The sequence below is a fragment of the Myotis lucifugus genome, unplaced genomic scaffold (assembly GCF_000147115.1).
Source record: "Myotis lucifugus unplaced genomic scaffold, Myoluc2.0 scaffold_213, whole genome shotgun sequence".
In the NCBI taxonomy this organism is placed as follows: Eukaryota; Metazoa; Chordata; class Mammalia; order Chiroptera; family Vespertilionidae; genus Myotis; species Myotis lucifugus.
Genome location: NW_005871261.1, coordinates 739,947 through 755,056, shown reverse-complemented (window position 1 = coordinate 755,056; position 15,110 = coordinate 739,947). Strand labels below are relative to the sequence as shown.

The 15,110-nt window shown below is 43.9% G+C and overlaps 1 protein-coding gene across 3 annotated transcripts in view; it reads left to right on the top strand.

Moving 5' to 3' along the window:
• The first annotated feature begins 3,330 nt into the window (after positions 1-3,330).
• EXT2 (exostosin glycosyltransferase 2) overlaps positions 3,331-15,110 on the top strand; it is a 120,247-nt gene continuing 108,467 nt past the window's right edge. For 2 of the 3 annotated variants that reach the window (XM_023761691.1, XM_023761692.1), the window contains exons 1-3: positions 3,362-3,493; positions 7,823-8,388; positions 9,538-9,627. In XM_023761691.1, coding sequence (XP_023617459.1) covers positions 7,853-8,388; positions 9,538-9,627 — 626 coding nt within the window. In that variant the 5' untranslated portion in view covers positions 3,362-3,493; positions 7,823-7,852. Of the gene's footprint in view, positions 3,494-7,822; positions 8,389-9,537; positions 9,628-15,110 lie in introns of all 3 variants that reach the window. The other variant, XM_006097909.3, reaches the window with a different exon arrangement.

The window sequence follows — 15,110 nt, the reverse complement described above, 5'->3', positions numbered from 1 at the left end:
CTTCCTTCCTTCCTTCCTTCCTTACTTCCTTCCTTCCTTCCTTCCTTCCTTCCTTCCTCCCTCCTTCCTCCCTCCTTCCTTCCTTCCTTCTCCCCTCCCTCCTTCCCTCCCTCTCTCCTTTCTTTCTCTCCCTCCCTCTCTCTCTCTTCTTCCTTTCTTTCTTTCTTTCTATCTTCTTCTTTCTTCTTTCTTTCTTTCTTTCTTTCTTTCTTTCTTTCTTTTTCTTTCCTTCTTTCTTTCTCTTCCTTCCTTCTTTTTTTTTTAAATTAAATATATTTTATTGATTTTTTTACAGAGAGGCAGGGAGAAGGATAGAGAGCTAGAAACATTGATGAGAGAGAAATATCGATCAGCTGCCCCCTGCACACTCCCCACTGGGGATGTGCCCACAACCAAGGCACATGCCCTTGACCAGAATTGAACCTGGGACCCTTCAGTCTGCAGGCCGACGCTCTATCCACTGAGCCAAACTGGCCAGGGCCTTCCTTTTTTTCTTTCCTTCTTTCTTTTTTCTCTTTCTTTCCTACCTGTCTTTTCTTGAATGCCTTCAATGTGCCAGAGACTGTGTTGAGTTAATTACATGTATTATTTCTAACTCTGGCATAGTGAGTGCTTGGGAAACGGTCATTAATATCCCCCATGGTAGAGATGAGGAAACTGATTCTCAAAGAGATGGAATGATGTTCCCAAAGTCACATAGCTAAAAAGTATCAGCCAGGATTCAAAGTCAGTGTGGTTTGATTAAAAATCCTGTGCTCTTTGCACGCTCATGATGCCACTTTCTTTGAGAGCACTCCTTCACATTTCCTGACTGTCAGTGCGATCTTTGCTTTGTCCTGTACCTTCCAAGTGAGTAATATAATAGCCTCTCCTCTTTTAACCTCCAACTACTAGGACACTTTACTACCTTCTCAGAGACTTTAGGTCCTGGCTCATATTTTCTTTCCTTCTCTGCAGTCACCCTCAGCTTCTTTAGCTTTGTGTAGCTTCTAATATCACAGCTTCTATCCTTTCTCACCTCCAATTACTTGCATGGTTCCACCCCTAGAAATATAGCCATACTATTTTAACCTCACTGGATTAACCAGACTTGTTCTTTCCAATTGCTTCTCCTCCTCCTCCTTCTTTTTTTAACCTTCTGATTATATTTATTTATTGCTTTTTATTTATTTTTATTTTTTAAAAATCTTTATTGTTGAAAGTATTACATAGGTCCTCCTTTCCGCCCATTAACCTCTTCTAGCCCACTCCCATCCTCCCCCAGCCCCCAGGCCCTCACCACCCCATTGTCTGTGTCCATGGGTTATGCAGATATGCAGACAAGTTCACTGGTTGATCTCTTCCCACCCACCCTCCTCTGCCTTCCCTCTGAGGTTCAACAGTCTGTTTATGCTTCTATGACTCTGGGTCTATTTTTGATCATCAGTTTATTTGCTTCTCACTCTTTATAACATCAGTGCCTTTGTTCATGACTTTTTCCTCTGCCTGGAATGCCCTATTGACCTCTCTACTTATCTAAATCCTAAATGTCCTCCAGGACCAGCAAATATGTCAGCATGAAGTCTTCCTACATCTTTCTAACTAGATGTGATTGCTTTCTCTCTTTACTTTTTTTAATCCTCACCAGAGGATATTTTCCCGTTGAGTTTTAGAGAGAGTGGAAGAGAAAGGGAAAGACGAGAGAAATATTGATGTGGGAGAAACACAAGGATTGGTTGCCTCCCGCATGGGCCGGGGAGGAGCCTGAAACTGAGGTACATGCTCTTGACTGGAATCGAACCCGGGACCCTTCAGTCCACAGACCAACGCTCTATCCACTGAGCCAAACCAGCTAGGGCTGCTTTCTCTTTTGAACCCCGTAGCATTTTGTTTATATTTCATTAACTCCTATGCCACCTTTCACCCTCTGCTTTGGCTAATCTTGTGCATTTGTCTTCTTGATATTGAGCTCTTCCAACTTGGGGCTCCCTTTACTCATCCAAAAAAGACTCACTGAACATTTACTATGTGCCAGGCATTATGCATGCCTCCGTTATAAAGTAAACATGATAGGTTCTCAAAGGCTGTGCCCAACACATGTCTTTAACACAGAACGTTCTCATTTAATGAAAAAATGATTAATTAAAAAATATATGTATATATTTAATACAGAGAAAGACAGAAGAAAACAAAATGCTCTCCACTTATCCGGTTCTCTATTGGGGTGTATGTATGTGTGCTAAATTTCCTATTCTTTTAGGGGGGTGTGGATTTGGAATGCTGAGACCTGCTTTCTTGGGTGTGGAGAAGTGGAAGTATTCCATCTCCAGAATACTCTTGTCCCAATCTCCCTAGATCTGTGACAAGCAGGCATTCGTTCACAGGAATGTTTCTGAAATCACTGTTGCTGCTGGAAGCCCCAGTGAGTCTGGAGTGGAAGTGACAACTTCCACCAGATGGCGCTAAGGTACAGCTGGGACCAGAAATAGATTTGGATTCTGCAGCCAGTACTAGCAAATTGCATAGGATCAGTGAGTGGGTCATTTCATTAACTTCTCAGTAACATCACTGACTTTTGATTGAATTTTTTAGGCTCCACTTATCACCTTATGACAAGAATTTTACTGGCATGTAGAAGGCTAGATCATAAATAATACAAAAACAAAATGAAAATGAAAGTTTCTCTTCCCCATTTCTTCCTCCACAATTGCTCTCCCCCATACTGTTAATTTCTTCTTGGATTCATTCCAGAAAAAAATATTACACATATGCCTTAATATAATCATCTACATATATATTTTATCTCCCAATTTGTTTTACTTTTTAACATAAAAGGAGTCATACTTGCCCACTGTTTTGGACCATGCTTTTATATGAACATATCTGGAAGATAATTCCATACCAACGCATATATGCATTTTTGTATTATTTTATTCTAATGATGTTCCATAATTTATTTTGGCTGAGTCCAATGTTTTTGCTATTATTAGAAACCGTGTTGTAATGCATATCTTTGATAAACAATATTAAGAATATCCATAAGATTTTCTCATTTTATATTTAATGGATACTGACTGACAGTTGCCTTCCAGGGATGTTGCACGTTCACCAGTATTGATTATAATAAAATATTACATTTTTCCCGGCTTTAGAAGTTTTATAAGTGAAGCATGCTGCCTCGTTGTTTCGGTTTGCAGTTTCTTTAATTATGAACTAGGCTGCCTGACTGAGTTTCACAGCGGATCATGAGCTGGACGCGCCGGCCTGGAGAAACCCTAAGCGGCGCCCTGACTCCTCCTGTCCAGCAGGGGGCGCGGGCCGGGCCGCTCCCGCATGCGCAGTGCGGTATGTGTCAGCCGCCGAGCCCGGTTCTCGGCCCAGCGCTCCTCGCTCGTTCGCGCAGCCCTGGCGGCCGCCCACTCGCCGCGATCCCTCTCGGGCTGCCGTGGCCCCCGCCCTGCGGTATGAGCCGGTGACCGAGCGCGGGGCCGAGCGGGAGGCAGCCGTGGCCGAGGTAAGCGCCGCGCGGAAGGGCCAGCGGGTGCTGCGGGGCGGGCTTGGGCCTCCCCAGGCCGCGGCGGAGTCTGGCCGGGCGGCCGGGAAAGCACGGGCGGTGCGGAGGCCCGAGGGCTGCGGGAGGCGCCCCCACCCCGGGGCCGCTCACGGCCATTTACCACTTTGATTTGCGAACTGCCTTCTCCTTCTTCCCCCGCCGGCCCCGCACTGGGTTCCCACCTGTCTCCACGCCCACTGCTCTCCTGCAGTTTCCTCTCCCACCCGCCGCCGCGACCTCTCCCACCCGCCGCCGTGACCTCTCCCGCTCCTCCCCGCGGGCTCCGGGACCTGCTTCCTCCCACGGGGGCTTCTTGTGCTCCGGGCTGTGCGGGGCCCGTGGCATCCAGGACAGTGCAGGATGCCGCGGGCAGGACTCGGCGCCCCGTGCCCCACCCCTCTCGGGAGGAGGACCAGGTGGGGAGGGGCCCCGGGGCCTTGGCTCTGGGCGTTCCCTGGAAGCTGAGAGGCATTAGGAGTTTTCCTACCGGCGGTGGGAACTGGATCTACGTACTGAGACTCAAATAATTGCTCGGGTCCATTTTAATCCTAGGTCAGTGGAGTGCTCTAAGGACTTGAACTGGGCTTGGTTTGTCAGTGTCAGAGCTGGAAAGCTGCTCTCGGTCATGGAATATCTGATTCCGTTCCCGTCGTTTCTCACTTCCGCTGATTTAAGCCCCCTGGTTGCGTATGCCGGTGTGAATGGATAGATTTTCCGCGGTCAGGCTGTGCTGGCTTTGCTCCTGCAGGAGTGAGAAAGGGTTATCCAACCCGGGCTCTGCGAGGGGATCAGGGGAGGCAGCTTCCCACGTGAAGACCCAGGCTCCAGCGCCAGGCTGCACCCCCCAAGTCTGGCCCCGGCGTTTTCTAGTGGGGTGCCCTTGGGGGTCACTTAGCCTTGCCCTGTCTGTAAACTGAGGCTCGTAATAGCCTGTCGCATGGCACTGTTAGGAAGATGAACTATGTTAACTCAAAGTGCTTAAAACAGATCTTGGCATGTAGTACATTCTCAGTGAAGTTTAGTTATTAGTTACTTAATTGTATGCATTGACTTGATCATTCTGTAATACCACTAACAAAGGCACACAGGTTTGTTTGTGGGGTTTTTTTAAATTGGAAACCATTTCTAGGGCTGGTTAATCACAACATAACTTTATTATGAAGAACTGGATCGGGTACGGCAGTGAGGTGCAGATTTTTCTGCTTTCGCTGCTGTTGGGTTTCTTTGTTTTCAGGCACAGTTGGTTCAGTTCTGTCCCGGTGGCCCTGGGAGTTCAGCTCTGAGTGCTTTTCTAGAAAGGTGAAGGGAAGAGATTGTGACTCAGAGCATTGGGCTAAGTGGACTGGTTGTAGCCTACAGCACCAAGGAAAGGTTAGTCAGGCAAATTTTAGGAAGAAATAATTCCAGGAACAGAAAATGCATCTCATCCGGACGGTAGAATGGGGCTAACAAATTTTTCCAGTGACTCAGTGCTTGACAGCCAGCCAGACAGTTCCAGAGTTTTGCAGGGACAGGTTTGATGTGTTTCAAGGAGGGTAAAGTTTGTAGGGCTTTGTTGTGAAATTCCTGTTTTGATTCAAGTTATGGCATTATATGGGACAGACATGCATTAGTACGAGATTCCTTTTGGTCTGTCCTCTCTCCTAACAATGAGCTTCCCTGAAGAGGACAGGGTGGACACGGAAAGTTAGGTACCTAGCCATTTTTTCCCCTTTGGAAACTCTAATAAGAAAGAAAAGAATCATTCATCACCACATAATAACTCAAAACGTGGGCCCTAAATAGTGTGTGCACTGACGGACCTGGGAAGGGTAGAGGCACTCCTTCCTTCAGCAGACTCTGTGGTTATGTGAAATGTGTTCTGGACATGGTATTAGAGCTGAGAATACTGGGCAGAAATGAAAAACCCTGACTACAAGGAAACCACGGCCAGTAGAGGGGACACACTTGCCATTACTTAACTAATTAATGTAATGTAGCAAGTGCTGCAATGAAGTATGTCACAGGTATGTGGATACTCCCAGAGAAGGTTCTCTATCGCTAACCGTTTATGGGCTGTTTTATTCATGTCTCATCCTTCTCTTTTTCATTTGAGGCTTTTAACCTTATCTCTCTTACTGAGTTTTTATTCTACCTCAAGTTCTTGCCACATCTCTCAGCTTGTTGGCACAGACTTGTGGGAGCTTGCTTGGCCTGTGTAGGCAGACCTTTAGAAATGTGAGCGTACATTTCCGGGAATAGCCCTCAATCAGTAGGGGATGGGTCTGGGTGGGTGAGTGTCATAGCTCCTTATCCTTCAGAGGGACAGTTTGAGGGTGCATTTTCCAGAGGGACCCTAGCAGGACTGAGCCCCATTTGCCCAGCTTAGTATGGTAACCAGCTCCACAATGCACGCTAATGGCTTTCTGTTCTTTCCTGACTCTACTCTGGCTTTTTCTATTACTTCTGTGAGCTACTTGCACACAAGTCACTTCTTAGTTTGGTAGAACATAAACTAAGACAATTGGTACTAGAAGTGGCTCTAGAAAGCAGGCTCTGAGAATAGTTGGTGAAACTACAATCACTCATCCTCAGATGGCAACAAGGACCCCTTTGCTGGTAATGAGGTGTTGACAAGCTCTGGTGCTCTCTACCATCACAATTGTAAGACTCATCAGTGGTGGATGGGGATGAGGTTCAGGTAGAAGGGAAAGCACTGGCTAGTACAGTAGCTCTGGCACTGTACCAGTATGTGGCAAACAATAATGATAAGAATAGGAGAATTGACTGACTTTTTTAATTTCCCTTAGAGGCCTTGAGGTAAGATCAATTTCAGGTCAGCCAGATATAAACTTAGGACACCCTGTGAAAGACAGAAGGCTGTATGGCAGCATCTTTTGCAGCTGGCAGGCAGACTGTATCGAAATCAGACCCAAAATCTAATCATATTTGTGGCAGAACTGCAAAGGAAGCTGAATGCACAGCTTACACAGGCTGCTTCTGCTAAAGTCAGGTGTGAGACCTGGGATAGAGATATTTGGATGGATATTCTCTGCTGTGTTGTAAATATTTTATAGGTTTACTTGTACATATAGGTTTGTTTGATAAGTATCTTAAGTTGCGATCTACAGGGGAGCTCTGCGTTTTCAGTGGAGGACTAAGAATTTTCTTTGTATCAGTCAGTGTGCTTGTTGGCTGTTTCATTTGCCGATGGCTGAGTAATAAACCAACCCAGTACTTAGTGGCTTAAAAACATCAGTCATTGTTTGCTCAGGATCCTGCAATCTGTGTAGCGCTTGGTGAGATGGTCTGTGTCTGCTTCACATAGTCTGCATTGGGGTCTTCCTCAGGTTGCCCTCACTGGGAGCTCTGCTTCCTCACAGCGTGGCAGCTGGGCTCCAAGAGGACAACAGCAGCAACTGGAGGGTCTCCTAAGTTGGGGACTCACTGCTGACACATTCTGTCAGTCAAAGCAGGTCACGGGACTAGCCCAGGTTCAATGGGAAGGGAAATGGGTTGAACCTTTTGGTTGGAAAAGTGGCGTGCACATGCACTGATGAAAAGTGTTGGCATCACTCTCCCTCCCCATTCCTTTCTCCATTCCTTGCTTCCATCTAAATGTGTCAGCTGCCATCAACTTATATTTTATTAAAGATTAAAGATTAATCTTTTCTTCTCTAATACCCTTGTTACTTTCTTGATATTTTTCTAGTGGTATTTCTGTATTAGGCATTTTGTTACAGTTTTGTTGGTCTTATCTCCCTTACTAGAACCTAAGTTCCTCTAAGGTGGGGTCTCTACTTTCTTTGTTTCCTCACAGTGTATGCTAGTTGCTCAATAGAGGGCAGGATGAATAAATGATTGAAAACAGATTTTAGAATTACCAAGATCAGTGTGTCCAGATGAAGCATCAGTTTATGGTGGGCAGTGTTTAAAAACAAAACAAAATGACAGTCTTTAGCTATTCCACTCTAGATTTCTCTTTCTAGTCAGCGCCCCGCTTCCTAGGCCCCACACATTTACCAGCTTCTGCTTTTGGTGAATAAGTATTTATAGGCTATAGTTGCACTTTAACATTATATATCAATATTTATATTAAGTAGTATATGTAGTATTAAATATTAAAGATATTACATAGCATATATTCATCTAGACAAAGAAGGGTCAAAATTCCTTTTCATTATTTCATTATTTCATTATTTCATCAAACCACTTAAGGGAAAGAAATAGATATATGGAAAGTTAAACAGTCCTTTTTATTGCCATTTGCCTAAATACTTCATTTTTCTCCCTTTTCCACCTGGTAACCAGGAGTGTGAGGAAGAGGCTGTCTGTGCCATTATGTGTGCGTCGGTCAAGTACAATATCCGGGGTCCTGCCCTCATCCCAAGGATGAAGATCAAGCACCGAATCTACTACATCACCCTCTTCTCCGTTGTCCTCCTGGGCCTCATTGCCACTGGCGTGTTTCAGTTCTGGCCTCATTCCATCGAATCCTCCAGCGACTGGAGCGTAGAGAAGCGCAGTGTCCGAGATGTGCCCGTGGTCAGGCTGCCGGCCGACAGTCCCATCCCTGAGCGGGGTGACCTCAGTTGCAGAATGCACACGTGTTTTGATGTCTACCGCTGTGGCTTCAACCCAAAAAACAAAATCAAGGTGTTTATCTACTCTCTGAAAAAGTACGTGGATGACTCTGGTGTCCCAGTCAGCAACACCATCTCCCGGGAGTATAATGAGCTGCTCACGGCGATCTCAGACAGTGACTACTATACCGACGACATCACCCGGGCCTGCCTGTTTGTTCCGTCCATCGATGTGCTGAACCAGAACACGCTCCGCATTAAGGAGACAGCGCAAGCACTGGCCCAGCTCTCTAGGTATCTAGCACTTGTGCAGCCTGGAGCCAAGTCCTTCAGGGAACTAAAGGGAAGGAGAGCCGCTTGTGCTGGCTCCCAGCTGCTGTCTCTTTTTCTCATGGGAGGGGATGTGGTGGGCGACTGGCTTGAAGCATGAGGCCAGTTCTGTGAGCAGCTGTCTTCTCCCAGTGAAAAGCAGCAGTCTGCCTTTGGGGCTGCTGCTATGGCTCATAACTTCTTAGAGTTTAAAAACTAAGGATGGCTCATCTTCCTGTACTGTTTCTTTTAAATTTAAATACTTTCCCCTCCCCTTTATTACTTACAAGTACTTGATTACTGTAAAAGGTCTGAAAATACAGATAAACAGAAAGAAGAGTATAAGACTCATTCCACAATCCCGTTTCTAAGAAATAATCATTATTAATGTTTTGATGTTACTTTAGTAGTTTTTGTCTAAAAATTACGCATATGCATGAATATATATTTTTGTATAAAAATATATACATGGCTCTGGCTGGGTGGCTCAGTTGGTGGGAGCATCGTTCTGTACACCAAAAGGTTGTGGGTTCGATCTCCCGTCAGGGCATGTATGGGAGGCAACCAATTGATGTTTCTCTCACATCAATGTTTCTCTTCCTCTTCTCTCTCTAAAATCAGTAAAACATAACCTCTGGTGAGGATAAAGAAAAAATAACACACACATATATACATCTTTTTTGTCAAGAATGGGATCACACAATACATACTCTCTTGCTGCTCTTTCCCCTTAAATAATCTTGAGTATATTTTCAAATAATGTCATATTCTATTACTATATACTTTTAAGGGCTGTATAGCATTCCATTTTGCACATGTTCCATAATGTTTTTAACTAGTCTTTTATATTTATTTTTGTTTCTTTAACCAAATGGTACACATTTAGAGAGTTTTCATTATCATAAGCAGTTCTGCGGTGGACAAGCTTGGAGTACACATCCACCCATTTTTTCCTTTCGAGGCTCCAGGCTAATGCCCAACGTGCTGCTGGGATTGCTAGACGCTCACTTTGCTGCCTGCGAAGTGGCTTGTTTCAGATTGGGGATACTTGCCACTTGTCATCTTATAACTGACTCTAGTTTTTATTTCTTCATCATTGACATGCTAATTCTTACATGTTTAATTTCTTTATAGGTGGGATCGAGGTACAAACCATCTGCTGTTCAACATGTTGCCTGGAGGTCCCCCAGACTATAACACAGCTCTGGATGTCCCCAGAGACAGGTAGGTGCGTTTGGGGTTGTAACTGTGACGGGTTTCTGAGGAGTAAGTACAAGACCCTTTTGTTCATGTGGAATCATACTTGTAAGCCTTTTGTAATTAGAATTGAGTGTTAAAAAGTTGCCCTAGGTATTTCCCACCTCAAGACATAGAATTGTTAAGACCTGCTTAAATCCCTTGTGGAGAACCGATGACAGCTTATGTTCTAGCATAACATCTTAAAAAACTATCTTTTTTCCCTTAATCTGGGTTATGCTCTTCTGAGTGCAGCACCCTCACCCCCCTAAGGCCAGGTTCATGACTGGCTTGTGTCAACTCAATTTGTGAGCATTTGCCAAAAGTAGAGCCACAGCTTACTGAGGGAAGAGGCGTGGATGTGTGTAAGTCAAGCATGTCAAACTCGTGGCCCGCGGGCTGCATGCCTCATTTATTTGGCCCGTGTTAGTCTTTGAGTTTGACATGCTTGGTGTAAGTGATGCCCAAAATCTATAATGCTGGGAAAGGAGACCACTCTTGTTATCATTTTGTCTCTGTTGTTTCAGCTAATGGGGTTCTTGCCTTTCTTCCTTTTTCTTTCTCTCTTCCTCCTGTTCCCCCCCTTCCTTCCCTCCCTCCCTCCCTCCCTCCCTCCTTCCCTTCTTTCCTCCCTCCCTCCCTTCCTCATTAACCTTCCTTTGAGTTCACTTACTATGTTTATCAGCCCTTTTATACATGGACTGACCTACTATGGCTGGAGGCATCGTGTGAAGCTCAGGACTGAAGTGCCGCTTAAGGTTCCTCTCCTGGTACTGGGTTCAAGGCTTTAAGGAGAACAGAAAGCTTTGGTACTGGGTTCAAGGCTTTAAGGAGAACAGAAAGCTTAGGTCCAAGATAAGAGTCCTGGGCCATTTATAGCCAGTTTTATTATAGTTGATGTTTAACTCTTAAAATCATTGTTACTGAAAAAGATGAGTGAACAGCTCAAGGCCAGCTGTGTTCTCAATTTGTTAGAGGCCAGTGTTTACATTTATGAAAATCTACACTTAGTACTACTTTCCCCAGATGATTAAATCTAAGCCCTCTTTGCTTTAAGTATTATCTAGAGTCAGTGTTGTGTTTCTATCTGGAAATACAGTTATCACTAGGAGAAATACACAAGGACCACTCCTCAAGTTTGCCGTGGAAACCATTTTGGACAATAGAGGGCAGTCACGCTACACAAATTCTATAGAAACCAGCTAAACCCAAAGTAATCCCTGATTTGGCTCTCAGCCCCAGTGTTCCTGAGTGGACTACTGTTTTATGGATTTGGTTGTTCTGGGAAAGGGAAATGCTTTAGTGAATAGAGAAGGGAAGGAAAAGAGCTGTTAGGAATGCAATGTCTTCACCTGCTGTTCTTGGGTTTATTTTGAGAAGGGCTTATTTCTGTTTGAGACATTTCGCTTTTTGCTGACATTTTGGTATATGTAACTGCGTGGGAGAAGGATTTTATTTTTATCAAGTACACATGTTAAATAAGGTTTCATTTCTCTGCAGGAAAGTGTCAAGTAGTGAGGAGAAAGTTTAAGTTCTTGCTATTTCTTAGGTGTTAAGGATCAGGAAGGTTAAATTGTTTTCCCTGTGCATGTATTTTTGTAAGTGATTAGAAGCAATCCTGTAGCAAGTAATGAATCACCATATAGTCCTCTATCTTTAAATGTGGGAAATTCATTTGAAACTTAGGTGGTCCCCTGGTTGGGGTAAGGAATAGAAGATTTGTTTGTTAATTTTTCTTATCCTTTGTCCTTATTTCTGGATTCAGAGGAGGCAAGAACCAGGGATATAGAATGGTTTCAGCAGGAGCTGCATATCAGATTATTCGGAAATTAGAAACTAGACGGGCTGGATTAGATTGCGTTTAAGATCTAAAGTCATCGATGTGATTACTTTCCTTTTTTTGATGTGATTACTTAATTATTTTACTTGGGGAAATGCAAGGACCGGGTCTGAAGGAAATGTCTGCTCAGCGAGTATCTTTTATGCTGCTTAAATATGTTTTTATTTTCCTTTCAATGTTCAAAAATCATACACATGGTACACATATACTTTCTTTGTGCAAGGTTGGAACCATATGCAAGTGTATAAAGAATAAAATTTAAAACTATGCTTTCAAACCCTCTTTATTATCACCTCCTTACTGAAAGATAATTACTGTTCTCAAATACTATTTTTCTATGGGTTTATACACAAACTATATAACTTTTTTTCTTAAAATCCTCACCCAAGGATATTTTCTTCATTGATTTATTTTTTTAGAGAGAGTGGAGGGGTGGTAGGAAGTGGGGAGAGAGAGAAAGAAACATTGATGTGAGAAAGACACATCGACTGGTTGTTTCTCACACACACCCCGACTGGGGCCAGGGATCGAGCCTGCAGTTGAGATATGTGCCCTTCACTGGGAATCGAACCTGAGACCCTTCAGTCCTCGGGCCGACACTCTAACCACTGAGCAACTGGGCTACACATATATTTTAATTTAATTGGGAGCATATTATACTTCTTCAATGCCTTACTTTACTGATCTTTGTTTTCTCAGATATGCTGTATAATATTACTTCCTTGGATTTTTATTCTTTCTTTGGACATATCTCTCACAAATTTCTACCTTGGGTGTATATTTGTTAATTTAAACTTGTGGAGATTTTCAAACCTATATAGAAGAAGAAATGTTGGTACAGTGAATACCACGTACCCCTGTCCAGCTTCAGTAATCATCAACTCGAGGCCAGTCTCCATTCATCTGTGCTCTGACCCAGATTATCTAGAGGCAAACCCCAGATGTTATGTCATTACATCCTATATAATAAAGGATATATGCAAATCGACCAAATGGCTGAACGACTGGTCACTATGATGCACACTGACCACCAGGGGGCAGAGCTCAATGCAGGAGCTGCCCCCTGGTGGTCAGTGTGCTCCCACAGGGGGAGCGTTGCTCAGCCAGAAGCCGGACTCACGGATGGTGAGTGCAGTGGTGGTGGTGGGAGCCTCTCCTGCCTCTGTAGTAGCGCTAAGGATGTCCGACTGATGGCTTTGGCCTGCTCCCGGTTGGACATCCCCCGAGGGCTCCCGGATTGCGAGAGGGCGCAGGCTGGGCTGAGGGACCCTCCTCCCTGAGTGCACAAATTTTCGTGCACCAGGCCTCTAGTCTGTAAATATTTTTATTTGAATCTGCATGATAAGAGCTTTTCGAGAAACTTAACTATAGTACTATTATACCTAAAAATGAATAGTAAATTTTAAAAAATATTTTTATTGATTTCAGAGAAGAGAGAGGGAGAAAGAGATAGAAACATCAATGGTGAGAGAGAATCACTGCCTCCTACCCACTCCCCACTGGGGATTGAGCCCAAAATCCGGGCATGTGCCCTGACCAGGAACCGAACCATGACCTCCTGGTTCATAGGTCGACACTCAACCACTGAGCCATGCTGGCCGGGCAATAGTAATTTTTTAATGTTACTAAATATTTACCAAATATTTAGCCATTGCTCAAATTTACCTGTCTTATGGGTATTTTTTTTAATGTTTGTTTGATTCAGTAAATAAATACAGGGTGGGACAAAAGCAGGTTTACATTTGTTCACATGAAAAATAATATAATTGTTAGTAATAATACAAGAATAAATAAACTGATTTGCATACTCACAACTGTAAACGTACTTTTGCCCTACCCTGTATGACCAATAGAATTGGTCAGCTTTTTTTTTTTTTTTTTTAAACCTGAAGCTTTATATTTGAGGAATTTGCAGGCCTGGTTGCATGGGTGGGTTAAAAGAAAGCCAAGGAAAGACTTGCAGACCAACTGTTTAGGCACTGTGAATGCTCAGATAGGAGGAGGAGAACTATGAGAACATCTGAGGAAAGATCTGGACTAGGGACCATGGGGAGGGTTCAGTGACAGAGGAGATGACCTAGAGTCAGGAAGTCCTGGAAAGTGCTAAAAACGCCAGAGGACATTTGAGTGATCTAACACTTAGCCTGGCATGAGTCTGATCATCATATTAATAATTTTTTAGCTGTGAGTTTTCTGCCCACTTTCTTGCAGCTTTGGAACTGATCTCTGATTTTGGGATGCATAATGGGAAAACAGAATGTGCTTCTCAGAAGCTCACTTTTCAGTCAATGTAAAACATGTGTTTTTTAAAGCAAGGGGTGCTTACAATTATTTTCTCCATTGCAATGTTATGGAAACCTTGGCAGAAGAAGATGCAGTGACTTAAAATTGAAGTCTTGTCAGTGACAGGGTTGGTGTGAGGTCTGGGTGCCTAATGGCAGTTGTGGCTGTTTTCAAGATCACAAATGGAGATTGCACGTGTATGATTTGTGACGTTAAGACATGCTTTGGATTGCATGCTTTTTTACTATCAGTGCATAAACTGGAACAGGGTGAAGTTTGGGGCCCCAGGGACAGAATAACAGTAGAAGTTGGTGCTTCTTTTCTCACCACATACACACACCCCTCTCCTCTGGAGCTGTGGGTGTAATTATCTAATCACTCACTACCCTGGCTTACCTAAACTGCCCACTGCCTGTATATTGGCTCTGTGTTTGCTTCTCTGCACAGAGGTCATGGGGGCCCAACAGTCTGCTTGCCATCATGGTCATGGAACCTGCCAAATTCATGTTGGATGTCTTCACTGCTGAATGCTAATCAGGAAGAATAAGACCGTATGTTGATACTAAGGATAGTCATTAAGTTTTACAGAGTAGACTGGCAGCTGGAGAGATTTTTAGCCTGCACATTACCTCACTAGCCAGTTCTTGGTTTCAGAAAGCTTAAACAAACAGATTGGGATTTCCAGGGGTGGTTTGAAAATCTTTGAACTTTAACTGGTCATGTTAGAAGGAAATGCACACTGTCATCACAACAGGGAGGGGATTGGTAGCAATCAGTATTGCAAAAAATGTGGTTTCTCAGTTCAGACAGTTAGACCTAGACTGTGCAGTGCAAGGAACTGGCAATGCTCTGCTCCAGTAAGTGATTTTGATGGCTTTGGAACCCCAAAGACAGAATAACAGTAAAAGTTGGTGTGATATACACCTGCTTCCTTTCTCTGATGAAGTGTCATTTTACTACTTGCTGGATCCAATTAAAACAGTGTGTTCCCAGCTTTCTGATTGAGAATAAAAACTAGTGCATGTGAACTGCAAGAGAAGCACTGAAGGTCCAGGTCTGGATTCTGCTTCCTGTACAGGGAATTGGGTTAACAAGATTAACTAGAATGGAAGGTGATTGCTGAGAGAGGCTACATGATTCACATGTAGCTCTGGGATAACAGTGGAAAGAACTGTTTGGGGCAGGATTGGAGAGAAGCTGGGGCATATGCAGTGAGATGTGATGCTCTGCTGTCACCGCTGCTTTCGGTGCCATTGTCTCCTGAGATTCTGGTCAATGAGTAGGTAAGTGACTGTCCCAGCCAGTCTTCCTTTCAGAACTGTTGTTATTCCTGTTATTGTAAATGTGT